At 38.6% G+C, this 27,342-nt stretch overlaps 1 protein-coding gene across 3 annotated transcripts; it reads right to left on the minus strand.

Moving 5' to 3' along the window:
* Positions 1-1,689: 1,689 nt before the first annotated feature.
* lats2 (large tumor suppressor kinase 2) lies at positions 1,690-27,331 on the minus strand. Of its 3 annotated transcripts, XM_022680446.2 has the most exons (9): positions 27,160-27,331; positions 22,497-22,674; positions 18,988-19,758; positions 9,700-9,832; positions 8,086-9,605; positions 6,950-7,532; positions 6,663-6,845; positions 6,437-6,543; positions 1,690-5,300 (listed from the first exon to the last, which is right to left on the minus strand). In XM_022680446.2, the coding sequence occupies exons 3-9, from the start codon at positions 19,342-19,344 to the stop codon at positions 4,764-4,766; spliced, it is 3,420 nt and encodes a 1,139-aa protein (XP_022536167.1). In that variant the 5' UTR covers positions 19,345-19,758; positions 22,497-22,674; positions 27,160-27,331; the 3' UTR covers positions 1,690-4,763. The 3 variants fall into 3 exon arrangements, with proteins under 3 accessions (XP_022536167.1, XP_007255655.2, XP_049341357.1); XM_007255593.4 differs by lacking the exon at positions 22,497-22,674; XM_049485400.1 differs by lacking the exons at positions 22,497-22,674; positions 27,160-27,331 and adding an exon at positions 27,079-27,118.
* Between the last annotated feature and the right edge of the window lie 11 nt (positions 27,332-27,342).

The following is a 27,342-nucleotide window of genomic DNA, read 5'->3' on the forward strand; positions in this document are numbered from 1 at the left end:
TAACTGTGGACGTGGAGCGCTGAGTGATCCAGCAGTCTAAAGCGCTGCTACTATAAATGGGAGGTCGCAGGTTCGAACCCCAGCTCATGCAGCTTTGCCATCAAGCTGCCGGCGCTCAGAGGGAGCAAAATTGGCCCTGCTCCCTCCAGGTGGGTAGATGACGCTCTCTCCCCACATCACTCACAGGGCGTCTGTGAGCTGATGTACCAAACCTAGCCGCTGCGCTTTGCTCCAAGCGCGCTGGCTGCTCGGCAATGCTGCATCAGCAGCAGCTCAAAAAGAAGCAGTGGCTGGCTTTAAATGTATCGGAGGAAGCATATGTTAGTCTTCACTCTCCTGGTGTGTTGGGGCATGACTAGTGATAGGGGGAGTCCTAATGAGTGGGTAATTGGCCGTGTAAATTGGGGAGAAAATGGGAAAATAAAAAAAATTAAAAAAAAATGTGGACGCAAGAGGAAGCTGTCTGAAAGGGATGTTCAGGTGCTAACCCGGACTGTATCCAAAAAACATAAAATTACTCTCCTGTTTCCACCAGAACTGTCCGTCAGGACCAGAGACTGTAAAAAAGATGGGCGCAGTGTCACTGTTTCCATTCATTCAATGAAAATGAAGTCAAAATCTTCCGCCATGTTTGCAATCTTGAAACCCGAGACCAGAGGAGGGAGAAAGACTGTGAAGAGACAGCCTACTCGTTTAAATAACCCCGCCCCTGAGAGCTGCCTCCACAGAGCAATGCACAGTCTACGGTCCCACCCATACAGTCATTGGTCCCACCCCGGCTAGGTGTAACCCAGCCCTTTTAAAATAACCACACCTTTTTGAATAGAGCTGAATAACGTTTTTAAAAAAACAAATTCTGTGGAGATATAAAAATTTGAAAATATAAGCAGAGGGTACACTAGCTGTTGCATTAAAATAATGGAGGTAGAATTACAGTATATTGGAAAAAACGTGACTGAAATTTGTCTGTTTTGCCATTGAAACCTATGGGTGTGGGGGGGTTACACAGCTTTCTGCAACCGAACAGCAGGGGGCGCCTGATCTGTGGTGGCTTCACTTTTGAGATGATGCTTTTTCCAGCTATACACAGTCTATGGTCGGGACAAAACATTATTGTGGTCTAAAACCAGGTGTTTCAGTTTCATTGTCTGTATATTTAAATAATGTTAAATATACAATTAAAAAGTATGGTTTAGAGAAGACAGCGTCTCTATATAGGACAATCAACATTCAAACACCCATCTGCAGCTGATAACTCACTGTTGTTGTCTAATTTATAACATAACTTTGATATTTACATTTTTGTGGTATTGTGATCAAAATATAACAAAATACTAATACAATCATTATTATAAGGCAGAGACATTACACTGTATCCAAGCATTTATTTTTAAGTATTGTATTGTAACCTTTCTACATCAATGTAACATATATATTATATCGTCGCTGTCCAGTGAAAAACAAGTATCTCCATTTTTGTTGTTTTTTAGTTTACTACATACTACTATAATTTGAACACATTAATTGTCCCTCATTTGGATATAATTCCCATTTGGATATTTTAAACTGAGCACTAATACCAGAATGTTCATTTTAAGCCATTCATTTCATTACATTACAATAGATATGAGTGACAATAGTACATTCTGATTGGTAAGTTCTTTTTTTAGCAATAATGAAAACAACAGGTTGATTTATTTAATTTAATTTAGACATATACATTTACACAAGTGAGAACAGTGAAAGCATTTTAACAAATTCTTGGTTCATACATATATGTAAAAAAGATATGAATCCAAATGTTTGCTGTCTGTAATACTGTAGACATAGAGGTTCAAAAGTTAGCTCAGAAAAATGAAAAATAATAAAGATACAAAAAATATGTATATCTGTATAAATATATATCCAATAGTAACTGTATTATATAATACATTAAGGAAGATCACAGAAGTCAAAAGAAGTCCCACCCCACTCAAGCTCTGAAATACAAAAAAAGGCACACAAGAAAAAGTCCCATTATCAGATTACATTATAGTCAATCGAAGATTGTCAGTCAGCACTTTCAAAAGTAAAATATAGAAAATCCATCCAAAACATCACACAAACACTCACACACGACCTCTTAAACTGACTCTATGAGGACTGTCTCCTACAACACTAATTCTTCACTGAGTGGTCCATCCTGATGAACATGGGCAAGCAGAACATCTGCTGTCAAGCTCTACTGAGCACTTCAGCTTTTAAAGTCCACAAATTAGACTAATTGGGACAAAATGTATAATGTCAGTATTAAATTACATAGATGATTATATATTCTTTTAAATATACTCAAATGTATGGTGGTTAGCTCCAGACTAAAGACAAGAGCCATTTGTGGATTGTTCAGTCAGCTTATCAGTTGTTTTAAAATATGGGTTACCAATATTGATATAACCGCTTGGTTTGAGCAAATTAAACAGTTAAGTATATCAATGATTGTCAAGTTAAAGTTGGTATATATAGTTTGTTTTGTACATTGGTTGATCACATAAACATCAGTGATCAAATCTGATGGACTTACAATATTAATATTAATAAGATTCAATCTGGCCACTCATCTTGCATGAGTTTCAAAATAAGCACATTAAATCTGTTAATGATCAACCCTGCCTCCTCTCTTACAACTCCTTCAACATATTATTTCATAATTCATTTCATAACTCATTTTCACTCCAATTGAATTCCTCTTTTCTTTCATCTCCTCACACTCTTCTCTATGCCCTCTCCCAAACCTTCGGGACCAGCCTGAGGGCAGGAAGAAGGCACGTTTCCATCTCATCCTCAATACTGATCAGCATGTGGTGGACACACCCACACATTCATTAGAAGGCACACAGTTCGTCACATCCCGCATCAATTACACTGTCAACCAATACCACACACTTTTTTTTTTTTTTTTTACAAAAATAGAAAATGAAAAAGCATATATGAAAGTATGATGATAGTGTACTTTGTAACATTATTAACAATGAGCAGCATTGGGTCAGGTAACTATACTGAAAATACATAAACCAATATATATTTACTTTTACATAGTGTATCTCAGTAATAAAATGGAAAAGGCTATTTGTGTGATTAGAAAACTATATAATGTATTTTTTGTATTGCACATAGTCATACCATCACATACATTTCTTTTTTTTTTCTTTTGCCATCTTTTTTCTCCGTCATATTTAAATCTTTACATTACCGCCTGATAAGATACTGATCGCACTTCAGTCGAAGACTGCCTGTTTATAATACTGTGTAGTGTATGTGTGTGGACATGTTTTAGGATAGTGCGGTAACTTTTTTTTTTTTTTTTGCCAACTATGTATTTTTCATCCATTGAACAGTTTACCTCTTTGGGTAATACGTATTGCCAGTGGATCTACATAAGGATAAGCAAGAAATCCCCTGATTCTTAAGACCTTATTCAACTAAATACATTACTCATTATGCTTAAACAAATAACTTGATGAAAAGTAGTTAAGCTGATATGCCCAGTTGCTGATATTAAGCAATAGGACAGACCCAGATTCTTTGATTTTTAGAAAGTAAGTGGACACAAAACTGAATGTGATGACAGAACCAGCTTAAAGGCACGAAGTTCATATCTGAGAAAAGTGTGAGGTACACATAAACGCATCCGTATTTGAATATACAGCACATACATAAAGCAAACAGCTGAAAACATCTTTGAATAGGTCTCTGGTGGAAACTTTTAAAGACCTATTATGATATTTTTGCATTAATATACATGTTTTATGGCTAACTTTAAGATTTCAAGTTTGGAAAAACAGCTAATGGCACAAATTTAGCTGATGTGAGTTCAAAACCATCAATCAATCATTAAAGCATTTCACTGTAATTTACTGTGATTTTTTTCAAAACCACTAGGAGGCAAAATCATAATATTCTGTCTTTTATACACAATTTTCCTCACTTTCCTCATAAAGAGGGAAACAACCTGAGCCATATCGTAATTTATGATGTATGCCATCATTTCTCCTGTGGCATTTTTGATCTGGTCTCCTATGCTTTGTTGTTTACATGGCTAAGTTATTAAGCAACATATGTGGGCTTGTATGCTTTTGGATAAAGCAGTGTGTAAAAGCATTTTGATGAAACTGTCTGGTCATATAGGTGATGTAAGGCACAGTCAATAATTAACCACTGGATAACACCACCGCCACCACCACTGCAAGCTGCAGTGAACATGATGACAGTTGCTCCTCTGGAGAAAGGAATGGCTGTGTCGGCATCACCAAAGAGGCTGAGAGGCCTGGAGGAAGTGTTAGCATCCTGCATTTACTTTGTATCAGTCTCAGCCCACACACACACCAACACGGCTGGAGAATCAAGGAATGGGACACAGTAGATCGTAAGAAAGGAGTGCTTTGACTGAGATCCACAGGGGGCATGTCTGTAGACTCATCATTAGTCCATATCCCTAGAGTAGACTACGCGACGTGTGCTTTTGGTCCCAGATAGCAGTTTCAGTTAGAAGCATATATCCTTGAACAAGTAAAAGATCCTGCAGGATTGTGTTAAGAGTAATAAAATGTAATTGTTTCGCATGGCGTTATTTTTTTGTTTCGCATGGCGTTATTTTTCTCTTTCCATTACTTGATCTTGCTGTTATCTTATCTCCTTTCCAGCCATACCATAAACATACACCATAGAGATATAACCTGATGGCCTGTGTGTTATTTAATGAAGCGTGTGGACCCTCTCTCCACATATCACACATATACAGGCTCACAGCCCTCTCCCTGTTCTTCCTCTTCCTCCTCCTCATCCTCTTCTTCCTCCTCTTCAGGGCTTATGCTGCTCACTCCACTACTGCTGGGGGGTCCTTGTATGTCTTCAAGGGGTTTGGGGTAGCGGAACGGACAGCCGTTGTCATCAAAGAACCTGCGGAAAGTGAACTCATAGAAGGCGTGTTCAGGGTGTTTGCCATTTGGAGAGCAGAGGGTGTCCCAAGCACGAGTGCTGTCCCCGCTGTCGCTCCACGCCCCCGGAGACCCCTCCTCTTCCACAGGGTCAAAGTTGGAGGTATCCATCGGGTGGGCGATCTTAGGCCGGTATGGAGCAGGCTGAGTGCGAAGGTTGCTGGAGAAGTCCACTTGGGAAAAGAAAGGGTGGGCCTTTATCTCTCCAGCGCCATTGCTGCCCAGGCGCTCCTCCGCTGAGCAGCAGAGGCGTCCGATGATGTCAACAGCCTCAGGACTCAGCTTCACCTGCGGGGGGACCTGCAGTGTGCTCTCCCAGTTTATCACCTGAAAAATATAAGATAATTTCATGTTAAGGTACAATAATAATAACAACAGAACATCTGTGTGGCGTTTTATCCTATCCATAAACTCCAGGCTCTGAGTAAGCAAACACTGCATTCGGACAGCAGGCAAATGAACGTGCTGTTGTTGTGTAAATCCCACTTCTGAAAACTGCTGAAGCAGCACTGCAGCTGCCCGAGGACTGGATGTGAGTTTCATATCATAGTGCTAATGATACATGAGGGGTGTTTCGGGGGGGCATTTAGGCCAACATCTCTCAATCCTGGTAGTTGAGGCACATTTTAGTGATTTTTCTACCTTAATACATTCCAGAAACTCTGAAAGGGCTGGTAATGACCTGATTACTTGAGTCATTTGTGTTGGGAGCAGGAAAAAACTAAAATGTGCAGGGCAGGGTGCCTCCAGAGCCAGGATTGAGAAAGTCTACTAACCAAGGTACAAGTAAAAAAAAGAAAAAGGCTAATATTAAATTAGCTTGATGACATTTCGTGTTGTCAGAATTTGTGACAAAGACAGAACTTGAAAAAAATGACAACATTATACAGATGCATATACAGCAAGGTTTAAAATCAGAGACCACTAGTAAAAACACTATGCATAAATCCCTTTATAATTCAACCCATCTTTAAAAATTATTTAAATAATAAAAAAAATGAAAAAAGCTTAAATTTTGAACCTCTATGATTTTGGTGTATCTCCTTCTTTCTTTACAAAGAGTATGCACTCAAGCTGGCACTTAAGACAAGCGACTTTAGACGACAAGTTTAAGCAAAAAGTCAAACCAACATGACAAGTCGTCCCACATCACAAAACCTTAAATGAAAACACAAAACAAACATTACAATATTTACTTTAATTTTAATTGTCATTTTTAAATGCATAATTCCCAGGTTTCAAGGAAAAAATATAATTTTTTTTTGTCATTCCACTATAGCTTGGCAGGATCTGTATAACATCATTTTACTCTGCTGACAATCATTACATGATTAATGGCTATTCTTGCACAACATACAGGCCTAATGCACATTATTCGAGTGTTGAAATGTAGAACAAAGTACTGCAATGCACTGTAAAATATCAAGATATGTTACATTTTTCTGTGGTGAAATGTTCCTGACCTTGATTTGTGTCTCTGTAGGGGTTGGAGCAAGGAATGGAGGCTGACCCACCAGCATCTCAAACAGAATCACTCCCACACTCCACCAGTCACACAGCTGGGTGTAGCCTGCATACAAATAGCAATTTTTTTCAATGTATTATTCAAAGAACAGACACAGTGGAAATAAAAATATTTTTATATTAGACAGCACAACAGAGAGCATTTGTCAAAACTTTGTTTTGTACCTTTCCGCAGCAGCACTTCAGGGGCAATGTAGTTTGGAGTGCCCACCAGGGAGTGTGCAAGGCAACGCTGGTGCTGACGATTCGCCCGCTGTTCCAGTGTTATCAAGCGATCACCGCAGCGACAGTTAGACACATCATCCCAGAAGTCACTAGGTTCCATACTGTCCTGACGAATATGGTTCCCTATAGAAGTAGCATGAAAAAAAGTAAAAAAAATCAAATAAATTACAAAGAATCTAATCTAGGACACAACACAGTTGTTTAAGGCCACCATCTCTCTTTCTCACCTTTCTGGTAATACTTTGAGTTGTGTGTCCAACGGAACCCTGTGCACAAGCCAAAATCAGTCAACTTGATGTGTCCATCCAGGTCAATGAGGATGTTGTCAGGCTTGATGTCTCTATGGATGAAGCCCATCTTATGCACACTCTCAATGGCTAGTGTGAGCTCGGCCACATAAAACCTGGCCAGCTGCTCAGGGAAAACTCCCATACGGATCAGCAGGCTCATCATGTCTCCTCCAGGAATGTAGTCCATAACGAAATACAGACTGTCCCGGTCCTGAAACGAGTAGTACAGCCGGACCACCCATTCATTATCAGCCTCGGCTAAGATATCTCGTTCGGCTTTGACATGAGCCACCTGGTTGCGGTTCAGGACGTCCTTTTTTCGAAGAGTCTTCATGGCATACAGAGCCCCCGTGTCCACCTTACGGGTCAGACACACCTCGCCAAAAGCCCCTATTCCAAGTGTTTTGATTTTCACAAACATAGATTTGTCCATCTTGGCCCGGCGCAGTCGATTGTAGTTGGACTCCTTCTGGTTCAGCATTTTTCGCATCTGCCCCTGCTCTGCTTCTGACAGACCAGCCTAGTGAAACAGAAAATAAAATGTAGAGTTTGAGATAATGTTGGAAGAGAATGGAGAGGGAAAAAGGAGGTAATTGATTATTTGACCTGAAGCGGTCTCATAATACATTATAGAGAAGTGTTATTTAACCTGTGGTCTGCGGCCCCCCAGTGGGGCACAGTGGTACTGCTAGGGGCTACTGTACAAAAATTAAAAAAACATTTCAATATATAAAAATATTTGAACTATCAGAATATAAGATGATTTAAGTAAATAATTTGCAAAAATAATACATATTTAAGTAAATTGTTCTTATGACAATGACAAAATCTGGCTGGTCGATTGGCAAACCAATCATGAATAAATGAGTAAAAACATTGTATTTTGAAACAAACTATTCTGAAGCAGTTACAGCCTAGCAATCAATTTGATTATAGCATTGCAAATATCAGTATTTGTTAATTGATTTTAAATGGTCAATGTGCCACAGAACCTTTTGTTGTGAGGTAAGTGGGCTGTGAGATTTAAAAGGTTAGGAATCCTTGTTACAGAGCATTAGTTTGAGCTGGCTTACCTTGGACATCTCCTGCTCCAGCTGCAGTCTGCGATTAAGCTTCTGCTGGTAGGTCTTCATGATATTTTCTACATGCTGCTCCATGTAAAACTTGAAGGCAAAAGGTGAATAGCTCTTGATGCGAGACTCTCTCTTCTCCTCGTCTCGGGCATTCTTCCGCACTGGTACTGGTGAGGTCTGAATCTGCTTCTTATCCTTCACAGTCTTCTCTCCTTTTCCTGGCTTGGACTTGTCTTTGGTGACAGGCTCTTCTTGCTTTCCTGCTGCGACATTAGGGACGGGCCTGCCTGCAGCACTGTGGTCCGGAGCTCCAGCTATGGCTCCGCTTTCTAAAGGTGCTGTTTCTGGTCCTGCTGCAGCTCCAGACAGGAGCAGTGTTTTGGGGTAAGGTGGTGGTGGACACCGGGGCTCTTGGTTGGATTCCAAAGTAAAGCTTTCATCTGGCAAGTACCCATGAGTCTCAGGAGCATCCTGGGCTTGTGCAGTTAGCCAGCCTGGGTGACACGGCCCAACTGCAGTTTTGGGCTCTGGCCTCATGACCCTCATGCTCTTAACTGGCTGCTGGATGGGTGGAGATGTCACTGCTGTAATGGTGTTTGGTGGGCCCACGTTTGCCTCTTGTTTGCCAGGTACATTGGCTGCAGGGGGCATTGTCTGTCTCACATTGACCTTTTGATGATTGTTAAAAGAGTTGGTCCTACTGGGGACACGTACCTCACTCCTGAAAGGCCCCTGTGGCTGCCTCGCTGGAGGAGCTGCTTCTGGGCCCTGAGCACTTGCCCAGTGGTGGTCATATAGATCAAGGTTGAGGCTGACCCTGGAAGGTGTAAGAAGACCCTGGGGAATATCTGAAAATTCCCCCATAGCCGCTGCAGCTGCTCCTCCTGGGGAGCGAGACATCATGTGGACTGGGTGTGAGGTTGGGCTGGCCTGACGAGGGTGTGAGTGGGGAGGCAAGTAAAGGTTAGGAGGGTAGCCACCCCCATTTTGGCCCATTGCCCCTTTGCCTTGCGGTGCCAGAGGGGGCATCTTGTTCTGGAAGGAGGCACTCCGTTTGACACTATAGCTGGTTGGCTCCATCATATGAGGTCTGTACTCATAATGGGGGTTGGGCCCCCCTGGTGACTGGGCCTGGAGCTGCATGGGTGGACCAGGCACACTGTAGCCCATCATTGCCTGATCCATACCCCCTGCATAGCTTTTCTGCTGGGCGGGACCAGGGGGGTACATGGGTGTCCCTTGAGCATTTTGAGGAGCCATGCCTGCAGGATAGGCACCCATGCTGGGGGGACGACCCATGGGGTTCCCCATTGCAGAACCCTGTGGTGAGCCGGCAGGTGACATCATGTAGTTCATGACTGGTGGGCCGCCCATGTAGGGCCGTGCAATTTCTCCCTCTGCTCCATAGCCAGCTCCATCATAAAGCGGTGTTCCCATCTGGTGGTAAGGTTGCATTGCACCATCGTTAGGTGCCTCCATTGCCGGTCTATGGTCCATTGAATTTGGCATGCCATTTTTACCTATGAAGGGGGACAGGGTACACATAGTTAAGCTTTAGGTTTCATTTTAAAACATATATGATATGTCTACACAGACTGTGCAGGACTAACTGACCTGGGGAAGTCTGCTTGATGACGCGCACAATTTGTTCATTCCGGGGGTCCAGGTAGCCCATCTTACTGATATACTCCAATGCTGCCTCTATGTTGCGACTGCCAGTTTGTTTCAATGCACGCACGGCCATTTCCTGAACAGAAAAGCATAAAAAGACGTTTGTGAGATTTTTTTTTTTCATTTTTGCAGGAATTTCAACACTGTTGTCATGTATTAAAGGCATTAATACTTTACACAAGCAGCCCAACACACACACCACTCACAGCAGGTTGTAGTAAAGATAACATTCCATGCACCTGCTTCCTCTGCAGGTCATGGACCAGCTCCTTCCTGTGCCAGCACACAAACAAAAGTTCGCACCTCCTAGAACACATTGTTACTTTAGCCCGGCGTGCAATGCTACAGTCACAGTAGGCAAAGCATAGTAGTGCAATAGTAGCGCATTGTTCTGGTGGAGGCCTAGAACTCTGGGTTTAAACAGTGAATTACACTGATACTTTTTTCATTTCTCATTCAATTTATTTGCAGACAGACATTTATGCTTTATTTAGATCCCAGACACCAAGTCATAGAATGAAGCCTTACCCTGTCATAATCTGTAACACTGTAAGTGTGTCCTAAATAAAAAACAACTCTATGACCCACACCTATATGAGGAAAACCCCAGAATGGCACATGATCTCATTCAGAAGACATTCTGCCTAAACCTCACTCTACCAAGACACATCAACTCCACTCACTCAATCTTATACTGCCTCTTGCCGCCGAATGTGGTACTGCAGATGGAATTCAATTAAAATAGGTCTCCAATCTTTGCTGCCTGTAATATTTTGCATTTAGAGTCTTTCCAACAGTTGGCCAACACGCAAATCTATATCTATTTCTACTTTAATCAGTTTCAGAGTTCCAGCAGTTGACCAGCTGTCTTGGTGGGACTGCAACAAGATGAGCTCAGAAAGCCACTGGCAGGCAGAGCAACTGTGGGCACACTGGGTACATAGTTAGAACTGAAACATGTGCCACAGCCACAAGAATTCCACACATTCCCTGAGTGTGACTGAGTTACTGATCAAGAACACCTCTTGTTTGTATGTATGTGTGTGTCTGTGTGTGTGATTTACACATGTGGTCCCTTTTCCAGGCACACATGCAGACATTCATAGATACACACACACACACACACACACACACACACATAGAGGAAATAAAAACATAGAGTCTATCTCTATTCAGGGGTTATTTGTTAAATTCCAGTGTTGCCTACTCAAAGGCAGTGTGCCTTCTTGTCTCCCTTGAGATTTCAAGGCGCCATTCAAATACACACCACACACATACAGACACCCACACACCCACACACACATCACATATACACACAAACAACACTTAAAACAGGGGTTGGGTCTGGCTTGACTGAGATCGTTATGGTTGTGACCTCGGCTGTCACTGCGACAGATGTTCAGGACATTCCACGAGTCAAGGAGGAAATATTCCAGCTATGTGAAAATCTCTACTTCTATCTGTGAGAATCAAACCCGCCTTGTTTATTCTTGCTTTATCTGTCTCTGTACCACCTCCTTTCCTATGGAATGTGTCCAAAATTTCTGCATTCACATTCATACCCTAGTCATCATGGTCACTACCACCAGTTTCACTGCTACAAGAAACAGACATTTAACCAGTCAGACAGTCCCACACACACCCAGACACATACACATATTCAAAAACTGGGCCGAACAAAACCTCCAGCTTTACTGAACATTTGTAAAAAACAAACTGTCTCTATGACTGGAGTGACATAACTCTAGCTGGCTGTACAGCAGTGACTCAGTGTCACTTCTTGTACAAGCATTCACTTTGACCCGATTTGACTCAATCACATTCCTCCATAGCATGCAGAAATAAATGCCATATGGAGTACTCTTAGAGATGTGTGCAAACAGATGCACAGAATGACAGACCTTATCAAAAAAAAAAAAAAAAAAAAAAAAACCTTTCCCAAAACAACTTAGCATCGTCACACTTCACTTCACTTCACAGTAAACATCAATTATGTGAAAGTGATTATTTGCAAGTGTTTGGAAGCTTTCGCCGCCCATCTTGCTCGGTTCACGCTCCTGTACAGCAAAACCTTAGCAAAAAACAGCACGAGTAAACACATCTGCAGCTCATGCCGAAACACGTAATTAAGATCCTGATGATATGCTGCCCACAGTGTTATTCACACCATTATTGGATAATTTGCAACAATCACAGTGCTTTACTAAAGCTTTAGACAGTTAGCAAAAGTGTTTATCACAGCAGTATATGTGAGTTTCTCTCTGTGAGAACATTATATAAGTAGAAAAACACAGGTTTTGGTATTAACATGTTTGTAAACTGTAGTCACTGTATGGACCGGTTCTGTTCTGCTAGCAGCTTACCTGTTACACTTTAACGAAAGACTGATTTGATAAACTAGGGTCAGGCTGGTCAGTGTCATCATATTACAAAGTACTCTCAGCTTGTTTATTTGTATTTATTGTAATATCAGTCTTCAGTAACATTAGAATAGCTGCCCTGAAATCATAGCTTTGTATACTATATTATTTTGTGCCCCTATCACAGAAAACTAAATATCCCTTGCTTTATTAACTTGCTATATTATCTTGCAATACCTTTGTAATGAGTTATTGTCACTTCATATTCTGATTATTCCTCAAATAACATGTTATTGATATGGTTAAAATTAAAATTCAACTTCATATATTTGACAAAACTTTATATATTTTACCCCATGTTTCTATAGAAATTCCTATAGAATTTATTGGGAACCACTGACTATGTGTTTCATTCATGACTAATGTGTGAGACAGTATATGCAATTATCCTGTATCTGCAAATGAATGGTAAAATAAGTCAGGTGTGTGTGTGTTTCATGCATATTGTGTGAAGGAGTATGTATTTATTATCTATCTAATAATCATAGACAGACACAGCTAAGCAAACAATACAAGATAAAAATAGTATTGTTCTTCACAGGACTGTATATTCATTAGCCTAAGAAAATTAAATTTCTCCAAAATGGTAACTTAATCGCTGTAATTTAAAACAATTCCTATATTTCTGTTTATCTGCATGGAAAGGTGTAATACTACACAGCTATGCAGATACTTTATTTAGACAGATTGTAAAGATTTGCAAAAAAAACCCCTCAAAAAAGTAACATTTCACACAATCGCTCAAGTATCACAGCTCTTCTTTGCCCCCAAAAACACACCCATAAACAGAACAAACATGTTGTAACTCATCTACATTTGGCATACAGAAGAAGGATGGGGTTTAAAGTGCTCTACATCTCCTCCCTTAGCCCCCCCTCCTCCTCCCCCAGCAAAACATTTCCTCCTAAAAGGTGATTATGTAACCCAGCACTGCATTGCTGTGTAACTGGCGGACCAGGAGCTGCGATAAAATCTAACCAGAGTAGCCCAGGAAAGCACTGGAAGCAGAGTGGCAGCCATTTCTTACCCAGAAAAAAATGCAGTTACAACAATATATACAATAATAATAGTGATGATTAAGCATATTATATCTAAATTATTAATACTATATAAAGACAATCAAATCACTAATATGAAATAAAATCCAGTTTAGGATGTTGCAGCACTTTAATATGGATTTTCCATTCAAATGAACATAACAGTCTATGACTAAGCTTTATACTTATCCAGGAAACTGACTAAGGGTCAGTGTCTGGTGCTGAAGAGGTTACAATTAAAAAAGCATAAAAAACATAGAGAAAAATCATATGAAATTACATAAAAAATTAATTAATGCATAGAAAAAAGAGTGACACATACAGTCATATACTGTGTGTGTTATCCCAGGCGGCTGTATGCGTCACTCCCACTGGGGAAACTGTTCCACCCAGCTGCTATTGAATGGAAACACTTCCTGTGTGTGTCCAAACTGTCCCAATTCATCTTTCACCACAAGCAGGGAGGACGCTGTCTAGTTCTCCAGTATAATGAAATCACTAGTTTTTTAAATAAAAACACAGCAGCCTTCAGTGTCAGTAGATCAGCACCTTAAGTCCTAAATGACATGGAGGTAGATTTGTACAAAGATTGCATACATCAGGTCTAGTGTGAATGAGCCACATATTGGTGCCCGACTATGTAATTCACGTACAATATGTGGTCAAAAGTATACAACACCCCTTAATTCTTGTATGTAGGTGTTTAATTCTGTCTCACTGCAATAGGTATATAAAATCACCTTGCACTCACCCATGCAGTCTGCTTTTACTAACAATTTCAAATGAATGAAAGAGCTCAAAGAACACCATTATGGTCCTGTAATATGATGCTGAGTGGTATTAAAAATATCATAAAAGCTCCTGAGTAGGTGTACTAAATGTTTGTCCTTTTGTCCACATAATGCATTGAAAGGAATAAAGCATTTATTCATTATTTACAACTGATCTTAAATAAATGAATAAAATGTTTAGATAACCGTGTTATCTTGCCTCAGTAAGATACATGCTGATGGTTTACAGCACTATGATTGCCCACATTCACATAGCATAGCCTAGCCTAGCCTAGCCTAGCCTAGCCAACTCAATTATATATTTAAACACTCTAACAAGAATGTTTAATACTTATTTCCAAGTGAAGAAATTCTAGTAAGGTCAGATAAGGTTGGTAAGCTTTAGAACTAGCAGCTGGCTAGCACCAGACTGCTCTTAGTTAGTTTCACCTTTAAGCTATCATATATATTTTAGCCTTAGCCTCACCTCCACATTCTTCTGAAATAGCTTTTGTATTTAGCCACAAAATGTTTTTACTAGTGGACTGGCTTTAGGTAAGTTTTGGGTATGTAATTATTTATAATCAAAGTCAAGACTGTTACATACATTTTTGGGGTTTTATAATTGGCCGGTTTTACAGCTCTGCTTTAGGTTTGTAGGCTTTGCTTGCAGAAGAGAACACAACAGTGTTTAACTATGATAAGGTACCTGTAAATGCAGCTTTATATTCTAGGAGACATTATTAAAATTGTTGAATAGCCCACCTCAGTTCACACCCAGCAAAATGCAGTGCTTTTAGCCGAAGCTCCCAACAATTGCTTACAATACTAGTGACAGGGGCATAGCATTGCCCATTCATATGGCTATTTTTACACCATTAACAAACTTAAAGTAGCTCCACACTTCATTGGTAGAATTCTGAGGGCCCTGATATTTGAACTGAAAACTATAAAAAAAAATGCACAGGTAGTTTATTAAAAATTAAACAAATAGGTAGGATAAGGAAACAAATTGCAAAACTAATTCAGTGGAAATATAGGAATTTTAGGTGTTGATGAGAATATATCTATCCTACCCCTTCATTTGTGCTCGTCAGCCCTTTTTTTACCAATGAGTTTTGTCTAAAAGCGCTGTATTTTGGAATGCTGGGAGCAAACTGAGGTGGGCTTTTCAAAAAAAGTTTGTACTCATTTTCATGTTTCACTACAACCCAAGTCCATTTCACAACAGTACATTTCTCCTTTAAGACCAACCCAGATTTCCACATAATAGTAGTTGTAGAAAACAAGCCATAAATTAGATACAAATAATTTTTAATTCCAACAATTTATGTGCACGTGTATTAAACAATAAACTCCAACACACTGTTGGTGGAGCAGCTAGAAAAAGCAGACTGCTCTTAAGATTCTAAATCAAGGCTAACAGCTTATGGGTAGCACATTATTATAAAAGAATATGGAAACATGAGATTCCATTTTATATAATAAATAACTGCAATAACATATTAGCATGAGACACATTTTAACCACTCTACTAATTAAGACACCTCCGTGTTATATCAAGCAAAATAAAATTGTGTGAACTGTCACACCACTTCACTGCAGAAGAGCAAAAAAGCCCCATTCCAGGCTCTATTTAGCCATGTCATAAAGCCTGTCACAGAGGCAGCTCAGCTCCCTCAGGCTAGGCCTCATAATTCCACTGTGCGGTGGTGGATTTCTCAGTGGTGTTGTGCATGGGCTTGAGCATAGCATTCCTCACATGCCTCACAATCACAGGGCCGCTCTCAGGCCCGTAGCGCCACTTTAGACACACGGCCTCAATGCCGAGCAGCTTCATAACGATCTGCTCATGGGCCTGTTACAAAAATTCAGCTACAGTACATAAGTTATCTACAAATTCACCAAATCTACAGCTTTCTCTTATTTACTCAAAACATACCACTGTGCTACAATATACAAAACACAGGCACCACTGTCCTCATATTTTATATATGGATTGTCTTTATACAAAAACTGGTTCTACATATCAGTGCTTCAGTATAATATAGTGCTTTAAGTAATCAAATGTAGTCAGATATATCTGAATACTTTTATTTTTCAGGGGAAAAGGTGATTGGCTTCGTATACTGCCGAAAGTACCCCCTTCCTCTTCTCCTCTCTTGGTTGGAGATGTTCCACAGGCCTCCCAAAGAAAAGAACTGTTCAATAGATTGAGAAATCCAACTGCCATTTCAACATTTCTGTACTGAATATTATGTAACTGCTTCAAATTGGCAAGCAGCAGTCATTGTGTTGGGGTCCACTGTACGTTACAAATTAAACAGTGAAAAGTTCACACACAATACCTGACTCATGTACTATCAGAGGGCATTTTTTGAGAGGGTGTGATTTCTTATGAATTGAAAAAGAATGTTAAAATGTATAAAATGCCTAGTAATGTAAAAAAGAAATAAGACACATTTTGTATGATAAGAAAGTGTGGATGTTCATTCCTGGAACGCCACAACTCTAAACACATCCTGTTGTACAACTGGAAATCGATCACATGGGACATCAATGTGTTAAAAAAAATCATTGTTTTTTTTAACCAAGAATAAAGATGGGTCTCTGAGTGATCCAGTGGGCTAAGCGCTGCCACTATGATCAGGAGATCGCCGGTTCAAATCCTGTTCAGGTAGCGTGCCATTGGCTACTGGAGCACAATTGGGCTTGTTCTCTCTGGGTGGGTAGATGGCTCTCCCTCTCCACATCACTCCAAAATGGTGATGTCCGCAGCACAAGGCGTCTGTGAGCTGATGTATCGGATCCGAGTGTGCTGTGATGCTACTCAGCAATGCTGCATTAGTAGGAGCTCGAAAAAAATGGTGGCTGACTTCACATGTATTGCAGAAGGCATGTGCTAGCCTTCAACCTTCGGATGTTTGGGCAACACTAGTGACAGGGGGAGTCCCAATAAGTGGGTTGGGTAACTGGTCGTGTGAATTGGGAAGAAAATGGGAAAAAAATAAAATAAAATAATGAAAAACAAAACAGGAAAAAATACTTTTTTGGCATTTTGTCTTATTTACTGCTTATCGTTCTCCAACTTGACAACTTTCCAGAGGAAAAAAAAAACGTCTTAACTGTTAAAAGAAGTCAATTTAGAAAGTATTAATTTTATACCATTTTGAGCATTCCTACTGCTCAATTCCTCACAATATTTTGAAATAATGTAAAGTACAATGTCAACATTCAAATTGTAATAGAGTAATAAATAAAGTTACGTGTTTCAGTATTTTTTTAATACTAAATATTCATATCAGAAATCAAATTCTATCACAAATTCCTTCAACAAACAGAACATTCATATTTCTATTAGAAATAAAATAAGAAAAGACTTTTTAGTCACTGGAACACTAAAACCTATGTTCGCTATTCTGTTTACTCACAGCATAGCGTGCTATTGCTGTGTAGTGTCTATATGTGTGTGCCGCTGTAGCACATACTGTACATAGCTGAAACGGTCCACAGACATCACCTGTTGACACCACCAGTTTTCAGCCCACATACATTAACAACACATTCACAACTAAAAACACACATAGCAACTGGAACTTAATGAAGGTCAATTTCTGTCTATGATTTCCAGGAGACAGACAGACAGACAGGGAGACTCACATGCACACCCACACAGGATACAGAGTTAGTTGTGGTTGAATCAATATTAAAAGTATAAATGTTCAAAACACTGTCAAATTTAAAGCTGTATTGCAGATATCGTCCTCACTCTCTTCCCAGGGTCACTCTTTTGCTGTCTTTTACAGAAAACAGTGGCAACAATCATAACTTGGCACATGGGTTCACACTATCCAAATAGGAAAACAGGAGCTTATACTGTGGACTTTCTTTATTATGGTTCTGTTGTTCAGGAAATAACAGATCTTAAAAGTTTCAGAGGTTTAATAAATAAAATAAAGTTTAATATAAAATATTTTGATCTAAAACCTAGGAATGTATATTTCAGGGTTTAGTGAATGCAGTCACAAGAAGACTTAACAATACATGCTATAACTTACAGTAGTTACAGTGCATTTGCACCGCCGAAATCTGTAATGCCGTTTTCCATTTTAACTTGGATGTTGGATGTTTTTTACTTGCATTTTCTACTTGGAAAGAGTTTAGAATCCAAGATAGCTTCACTGCATATTAACAGCAGTAAAAGCAGTAGTATAATTCACTTTACTTGCACTTCTAGCTGAGTATTTGTCTCATTACATCTGTGGTACACACAGTACTGATCAATGTCTACCTTTGGACATAAATACAGTATAATGCTTTGATATCAAATGGAATCGCTAACAATGATTACTTGGGACAGAAAAAGTGTCACGTTTTGATTAGGTACACAATTAAACACCAGTAAAGGATAGTTAAATCAGTTGTGGTGAACTCTCAAGTCTTAATACCAAACTCAGACTACACAACATTTTCGTCTCTGACGATGTTCACTATGTCAGATTAAGCAGTTATCTTCGTTTCGTGTCGTACTCGGGGGCCTGGCAACACTACTTGTTAGTATATGGATATATTGTCTAGCTCTACTGGTAAATAGTCTTGTCTGTATCACATACTCATACCATGACATTTGTGTACCAGTTCACCACTACACAAAACTTGTTCCAAACATTAAAATATGTGAACTATCGATACACTCCTGTGTAAGAATTATAAATGTGTGTATGTTTAATTGTATCTCTATAAAATAAGAACTGTCTAAATCTATCTACTGAACCAAACCATAATCTTCCTTTTGGTCACTAAAGAGAATTGGTATTGCACTTTAAAAACATAAAATCCAACAGTTACAATAAAAAAGGCTTTACAAACTCAAGGTTTTGGTGATTTAGCTGGTCTAAATATTGTAAATCAATGTTTTCTGTTTTTCCTGCAAGGTTGGGACATTTTGGACTTAAAATACACAAAAAAAATTCACAAAAAATCAAAAATACAGAAACATTTTACCTGATCACATCCGGCTTTGACCAGCTCCTGCAGCATCTGCCGGTTTACATCTCCGCTGGGGTGTGCTGAGCTGGACGCTGGACCCGACTCGTTGGCAAAGGGCATCAAAGACTTGCGGATCTCTCGCAGTGCATTCTGGTAGTTGTTGAACTTCTGTGGCTGTCGGAGTTGCTGCTGCCTGCCGGCCTGGTCTTTACCCTTACAGTCCCCACCACGGCCCCCTTCTCCTCGAGAACTGCCCCCATGCAGCGCCTGGCTCACCAGCTTAGCCGGCTGCTTCAGTCCCTCCTTGATCTCCTGAAGGCGCTGGCGCGTGTTGCCCACGTACGGGGCAGCGGGGAACGTTTTTGGCCTCATGGGTGAACCTGACCTGGACTAATGCTGACTCACAAGCGTTCACCGGTACTGTACAAAGCCAGCAAATCCACTCACGCACTCACTCACTTACACATCCCAAGTGCTTAAACAAAGCTAGAGTGTAAATAGAATAAAATCACAGAAAAATCTACACAAAAACTTAACTCACTCACACACACAGAGACAAGGCTCAGCTGTGAATGGGTCTAACCTAAATAGATAAGGCCCTGCAGTGGGGCAGATTTGAGCAGAGATTGGGACACTTTTGGAAAAAAAAAATTCTTCTGTCTCCGGCTTCAGACTTCTAATAGATCACATCGCCCCCTTTTAGGGGTCACACTCCCCTTCCTCCCATGACATGAAAGGGGTCACACTCGTGGGTTCGTTCCATTCTGGCATGGTTTGCATCTTTACCTGTGGAGACAGAGAAGGCAGAAGTGAGACTTGATGTGTGTATTTTTTATTTAAATTTTTGTTTATTTGATTTATTTATTTAAAAAAAATAATGTGTATCAGTGTGTACAGGTCTATCAATTCCTTTAAATAGGCCTGTCACAATAAAAAAAAATCTACTGAACGATACTTTGTTCTAGAAATAATTCTGATACATTATATTACTGTCAATTTAAGGCCAGTTCATGCCACTAATAATATTATGATCATATTGCAACATAAAAAAGCAATCACATGGGGCAACTGCACTTCAGTCTACTCTGTGTGCATCAATGCACTGTTCATTGTGAGACTCGAATAATGAATATTGGTGATGTTCATTTGTATGTAAATAAACACAAATGCAAGGAAACACAATGGATGAAAGCGAGGTCAGCAATATGTATTAAGGTTAGGGGTGTGCCATATCGTATCTTATGCAATAATATTGCCAACATTTTTGAATATCGTGAACCATATTATAATCTAAAATATATTGTGCCATTTCACCCACCCCTAATTATCCCATCAAGGTACTACTTTTTAGCTGTTAAAAATTCACACTGTTCTCATTTCCCATTATATATCTACTAGAGACAGATTATATCTGTCCAGTATCATTTATTTTACCTTCGCTTTGGATATATGGAGATATTTGGAGAGCATTATCACTGACTTCTTTTACAATCTGATAAAAATTCTGGTATTTTTTTAATACCTCACTTAGGGGTGTATGTATGCAACAATAAAATGTAATTTTCTTTTCGTTGCAGTAGTGTATTCTTGTAATAATACATTTTTTAATTTAGTGTTTTGTCATATCGCCAAGATATGTATAGTTATCGCAAAAATGAAATATTGTGATATTATTATCCTTTTTGCTTACCACTAATTAAGGTCATGGCAATTTATGGTAGAATAAATCAACAATATAATTATCATAACAACCCCCCCCCTACACTGTCTAACCTATAGCCTTGATTTTGGCCACATAAATAAAATAAATTAAAAAAATATTTGATTTATTTATGTGCGCGTCAGTGTGTCAGTGTGTGTGAAATACTCAAGACTGAGCAGAAATTAGCACCTCTGCACTGGTTTATTTCAAAGAACATTGTGTGCATTCCAGCACTGCGCTGCTACTCTCCCGAGGCGGAGGACCGGAGGATGAGGAGAAGAGGCACATGTCTTTCTGACGCAAGCAGAGCTTCATGCCCAAAGAGATAAACTGCTATCATTATTCATTATCAGATAGTTTCTGCTAAACACCAGCAGTGCTAATTTCGAACAAAAAGAGTACACTAACCAAACTGACCAACTACACTCGGACACAAAATTTGGTGAACAGCTGGTCAAACTACACATGTACTGAGTTTCTAACTGAAAAATAAATAACCTCAACAAATTCACTTAATTTTACACAACTATGACTAAACACTACTTATAAGCATTATCCTGCATTATCCAGGCCTGTTTTTTTTTTCTTTTTTTTTTTACATTTATCTCTAGTCGAGGTAATCTAATTATTAAAATATTTCCACACTGTGTGTTCATGTACTGAGCCCATTGAAGTATATGTGTAGAAAAAATAAAGATATTGTATTATATTGTGATATTTTGTTTTGCAATGTCATATTGCAACACAACTTTCAAAAGCACATTAATTTTTAGTTATAAGTTTACATGTAGAAATTGGTGTTAGATGGTGCTTCATTTTGTGTTTTGTTTAAACACTGACAACTAGATAGCATTTTAAATCACGTTGTTAAATCTTACTGTTCTGATTGTGTAAAATATAAATTTCCCTGATTTAATAAATATTAATGTGTAAATTTTGTACTACAACAGTTTTTTTTTTCTAAAATCTGTTTTAATAACCACAATATACTGCATTGCTTACAGTATTGCAATATACTAAATCTTAAACTCAGCACCATAATATGTACCATATCTCCAAGTTTTTGCCAATAAACAGGCCTTAGCAAAAGCAAGCTATAGTCATGTGGCTCTATGCAGTACATTTTGAAGATTTTTTTTCTTTTTAACTGAAAGCAGTACTATTTCTAAGTGGGAAGATACATACTGTAATAAGTGGCATCAGTCAGCAAAACCAAATATATATTAATTCTATAAACAGGGTATGTGGTAGGTCCCCATAGTAGTTTTTCTGGCCACTACAACTTTTGCTGGTTACCTGAGCAACTGCTAATTAGCTGCTAATGCCGCCGATACAAGAGCTACTGTGAACACAGAGATATCAGAATAGTTTTCTCAGTCTTCACGTGCTCATTCACGCACAGAATTAGAACTGAACTGAGACTAAGACCACTTTCTTGCTAAAATCATTTGATTTTTCTGCACTAAGAGCTGACCACACCACAATGTGCTTATCTATATGTACAAACCTCCAAAACTTGTGTACTGTCACTTTAAGGTCTAATAGAAACTGCTTGAACTGAATTTACTTCTGCTGTTTTATGGGCCTCCAATTACTGTTAATTAACTTTACAGCACTAATGATATCACTTAAGCTGAAATGTAATATGTCAGTGTGTCAATATGTCACACCAGTTTACTGTTACATGGTATGTATTCTGTATAGCCCTAATCTTCAAAGTCATTTTTGAGTATATATATTTTTTAGGTTCAATTTGTAGAGTTTTATTGTTGCATTACTCTGATTGGTTAATTGAAACATATATACATATATACATATATACCTATACAAGCATGATGGTGATGCCTTGCTCCAGGATGCAAGCACGTTGCTCAATCTCCAGAATCTTTAACCTAAGTCTCCATTCTTGTGATGCTTCCAGCATCAGGTCGGAGTACAAAGCATTCCATTCCACAAGTAACAACATGAAAAGCCATACTGTGTCATCACAAGACCAGCATCTCCAAATAAACCAATAAATAAATACAATTGTAGAGATGCCTCAACTCGAGGATGAGAACAGCTGCAGCACACAATTACAATTATTATTTTTTATTATCAAATTGAGTTTCTAGGACATGCTGCAGTTTTTGGTCCAGACATACTGCATTAGCCACTGCAAGTGTCATAAGGTGTTTTTAGCCATATTAATTCTGATATGACAATTTCAGAGAGACTACCCAATGAACTACCCATAGGGGTCGAAATGCGCTCACAAAGGCTGGACCTCAGAATGTAATAATGTAAATGCATTCATATTCTGGACTTAAGCAGAGAACATATATTGCAGTTGGACATAAATTGTGTTTCTCTGAAGCAGCAGAGGATAAGGAAAAAAAATCTTAACTTTCAATGAAAGTCAGAGTAAAAAGATTATATTCCAAGACATTTTGAAGCATTTCTATTGGTCCATTTATCATGAACTTTAGATATCATGTAAAAAAAAAAGTCAAAAAGACAAAAAATGGACAGGTGTTTGCATGACAGCAAAAACATATATATGTATACACCCAGTGTATCTGTCTGTTTTACTTCTGTAACACAAAATGTGCTTCGGTACAATTCAATCACGAGTATTGCTGGGTGCCCCCCATGATGCTGTCTCCAATTCTTTCAGAAAATTACCATGTATGAATATGGCAGTGAACTGATTATATTAGCTTTCACACAAAAGCCTTGTATCTCATTTACATTTTTACATTGCTTTGTTGCCAATTGGGAGATACAATAAATAAATAAAGTTCAATCAGAAAATATAGCTTTCATAGACTATGCAAGAGCTAAATAAGAGATGTGGTTAGATCCACATTATTAAATTAAAAACATTATTCAAAATATTTAACATTTCTTGGCATCTTAAAAGGTCAGTTTTTATCTATATTGTCATCAAAAGTGATAACTTCTTACTTCGCAAAAAGCCCACACAGAGCATATCTTTCTTTTAGTGCTGGGTCGAGGTATATTACCATTTGAAAGCACAATATGGTATGGGATGTCTGATTATAGCTACATCAATTAAATTCAAAGCAATGTATTTCATTTTTAGAGCACATTTAAAAGTCAAAGCTGACCAAAGTGACATACAGATGTCAAAAGGCAAAATCAAAAGACAGCAGGAATTATATAATACCAGATTTAAAAATAAAATATAATAATTATCTGTAGATTATTGGCATTAAATATCAAGTAATTTACTCTATAAGAGTTGAGTGTTTAGGTGACCCTGGGTTGCTGCACTGAACAAAATTATAAAAAATTCTAGTTCAGATGTTTGATTTGTATTCACATATTTAAATGTTTATGGATCAGCCTTTGCAGATGTGCACATGAAAATTATTGGATATCAGCACTGACCTGAATTTACTCACACATCAGTGCTTTCTTAGCATATTTAATAAGCACTAACGATGTTGATGAACCTCTCTTCATGTAAGTGTTGTCTTACCAAGCTGGCACAGACTTTGTGTTTGGACTATTTTAAAGTATTTTTTTGTCCTTCAATTTTTTTTACACAAACCACATTTACAAAAAGAAAACTATTTTTAAGTTTATAACAGTCTGAAGTAACACAGCATATGACAAACATTTTAACCACTGGGTCCTGAGTATATTGCACAAAACTTGCACAAAACAGAACAAACAACACACTATAAAAACAAACATCACAGTTGTTCAGTATCAGGTGTACTACTATAGACATTGGGTCACTGCCTCCTATTAAAAGTTGCCGAATGAATGTCACAGATACACATACCAGTCCCAAGACGTCACAGCTCAGCCTTCAGCAGGCTTTCATCATCACCATCATCACCACCTCAGGTCCCCAGCACAAACTTAAAGCAACAAAACAGTTGAGGAGTTCCCACAGGTTCTTTTCAGAACACATTCAATGGACACAAAGCTGAACAACACAGAACCAGGTAAGCTATTTGATAAGATAAGCTCTGTGTAACATAATGGAATTAATTCAAAACAAGCCAGAATGTTCAGAGTACAAAATATATTCAACACGATTCAGTAAAAATTTTCCACAACACAAAGATTGAAAACATGACCTAATCTGTACTGTCACATGTGGTGTACCTGGCTTAACACACATCTCTACACTGTAATATCCATTTCTCTGGGCACTCTACACTCACTGTCCACAACAGCTACTATTCACAGTGTCAAACATCAGTCAACACCCAAACCCACAAAACTCACTGTGAGAAATTAAATAAACATTACGCATTCATACTGAACCTAAAATAATATGGAAAACAAATATCTGAAACACGACATACAGCCAGCATTAACAAATTACACCACTATAAATGCTTTAGGCCTGTCATAATAATATTTTTTGGACAATTATTGTCCAAGATATATATGTCAAAGATTTATACCACTATATATTTTTATATAATGACAATATACAGTAATAGCATAATCGTGCCATTTTATATACCTTTTAAATAGAAATTAACTTTTGATTATTATAAAACATGCCACAAAGTCATTCACATTAATAGATTCTTCTCGTGATGTAAACCCCGTGGCCAGTACTGGGGTCAGCAAAAATGATAGATGTCATGTCCATACATTGTATGATATGTCTAGCCTATGATGTACATACTGTAAAAGACATATCAGCCAAATTGGTTAAGCCAAACCTGCTACATACGATCCACCTTCCTGCAGATTTCAAATCAGACCACACTCAGTCTCACCTGATCCATATACAGTAATTACAGCCTTCAGATGTCCCTGATTAGCTGAATGAGGTGTGTTTGATGTGGGTTGGAGGTGCGATGTGCAGAATGGTGGGTAGAGCTTTAGAGAAGAGTTATTATTCACTGACTGAGCTACTGAAATAAGTTACTAATAACTTGTAACTAAAATGCAGAATACAATTATAAAATGCAATTTCTGGTGCATGTTAAACAACGAGGAAACGTACACACTATATGGACAAAAGTGTTGGGAACAAGAATTTATCCTGCTTTTGTTGGAGTAACTGTGTCTTCTGTGCTGATAAGAGCTTCCACTAGATTTTGAAGCACTGCTGTGAGGTTCTGATTTCGTTCAGCAACAAAAGAGGAGCAATAGTGAGGACAGGATGTTGAATGATCACCATCCCACCTCAACTCACCCCATACCCAACTCACACCCCCCCCCCCCTCTCAAGTCTTCCCAAAAGTGCTGAATGGAGCAGCATCATTTCAGAGAACACAGTTTCACTGCTCTACAGATCAATACATGGTTAGGCATGGTATCAACAGGATCAGGTTTATTCCATTTAATTGGAAATACTTTTCTACAGGGACTACACAGTCTGTGTAATCCCTGTGTGTGCATTTGCACATCTGTGACAGCAGTGGGTGCAACCTAACTAAAGTACTGTAGTTGAGTACTGTAGTGTCCATAATCATCTGGGCATACATAGCTTATATAAGTTAGCTAGTGTACATTTACTATAGTGCACTATTTAATATTACTGGTATGTGTATGTATGTGTGATCACTTTATTAGGCAGCACACCTGAGACCATCCATTCACAGAAATGAGGACTTCATTCACAGAAAACACTAGAATAATAAAAATAACAACAACAACAATAATAATAACAACAACAGTAATACTTTTAGTGTATTTATAATAATAAAGATTTTAATTATTTTTATGATTATTAATGTAATTAAAAAATATATAATTAAATAATAGTACGAGTAGTATTATAGCTACTGTATAAGCAAAGTGATACTACCTGTTTAAAAATATGGTATTATTAATTATATTAAGCTTATTCCTAACACTTTCTAGTCTTTAACTAAGGCTCATCTTAATTGTAACATTAAACCCACTTGAATAAAAATATTTAAAGAGCACAGGAAGCACGTATTGTCAATACAAATACATTCCCATTTTAATATGTTTTTAATCTAACATGCTTAAATACACTAGAAAACACAATGTTACTGAGAACACAATAAAATGAGACTATTATTAGGATTTAAAATGAGAGAAGTCCAAAATCACAACTTACTCAAAAAGGCAGTGAATTGTTGAGCTTTTTTTTTTAATTATATCACAGTTAAATCACAGTTGGTGTTACTATTCACTGTTTCCTCGGTGTTATAAGAGTTTTAGTGGTGTGTAAGTTCTGTAGAGAGTCAGTTAAAGGCCTTTTCCCAGAGCCTGGAGGAGTTGGAGCTCTCTGGCCGAATGGAGCGAGAGGAACGCAGACCCGCTGAAGCAGCTCGACATTCCTCCTCCAGCTGAGGGAGAAACTCCAGCCTGCTGCTGCTGCTGCTGCGGCTCCTCTCACCAACCAAACACAACTTTAACCACAATTCTACACAAACCACGACGGAGAAACAAACCTCCAGCAGCTCCAGCGGCTCGTCCTCACGCGCTTCCCTTCCCCAGAGCCCGAAAAGTGATAAAGCTGCGGGTCTACTCACCAACTGATAGAACTGTAAATCCCGTGTACAGAGGAAAGCTGGGGATTTAAACATCGGTTTCTCGGGTTTTCGCTGGTCGGACTCGTTTTTATAAAAAGCAGAGTTTAAATATGCTGAGCTCGTCCTCCATTTTCTTGCTCCTCTCGGCAGATTTAGAAATGCAGCACAAAGTTGGACACTTAC

This window comes from Astyanax mexicanus, chromosome 11 (assembly GCF_023375975.1).
Source record: "Astyanax mexicanus isolate ESR-SI-001 chromosome 11, AstMex3_surface, whole genome shotgun sequence".
Taxonomy (NCBI): domain Eukaryota; kingdom Metazoa; phylum Chordata; class Actinopteri; order Characiformes; family Acestrorhamphidae; genus Astyanax; species Astyanax mexicanus.

Bases quoted from the DNA above. Each gene is read 5' to 3' on its own strand.
- lats2 (XM_007255593.4), bottom strand. From the start codon at position 19,344: ATGAGGCCAAAAACGTTCCCCGCTGCCCCGTACGTGGGCAACACGCGC. The intron at 6,846-6,949 runs GTGAGAAAGAGA...CTACTTCTATAG, and splicing joins CTCAAAGTATTACCAGAAAG to GGAACCATATTCGTCAGGAC. The intron at 6,544-6,662 runs GTACAAAACAAA...ATTTGTATGCAG, and splicing joins TGAAGTGCTGCTGCGGAAAG to GCTACACCCAGCTGTGTGAC.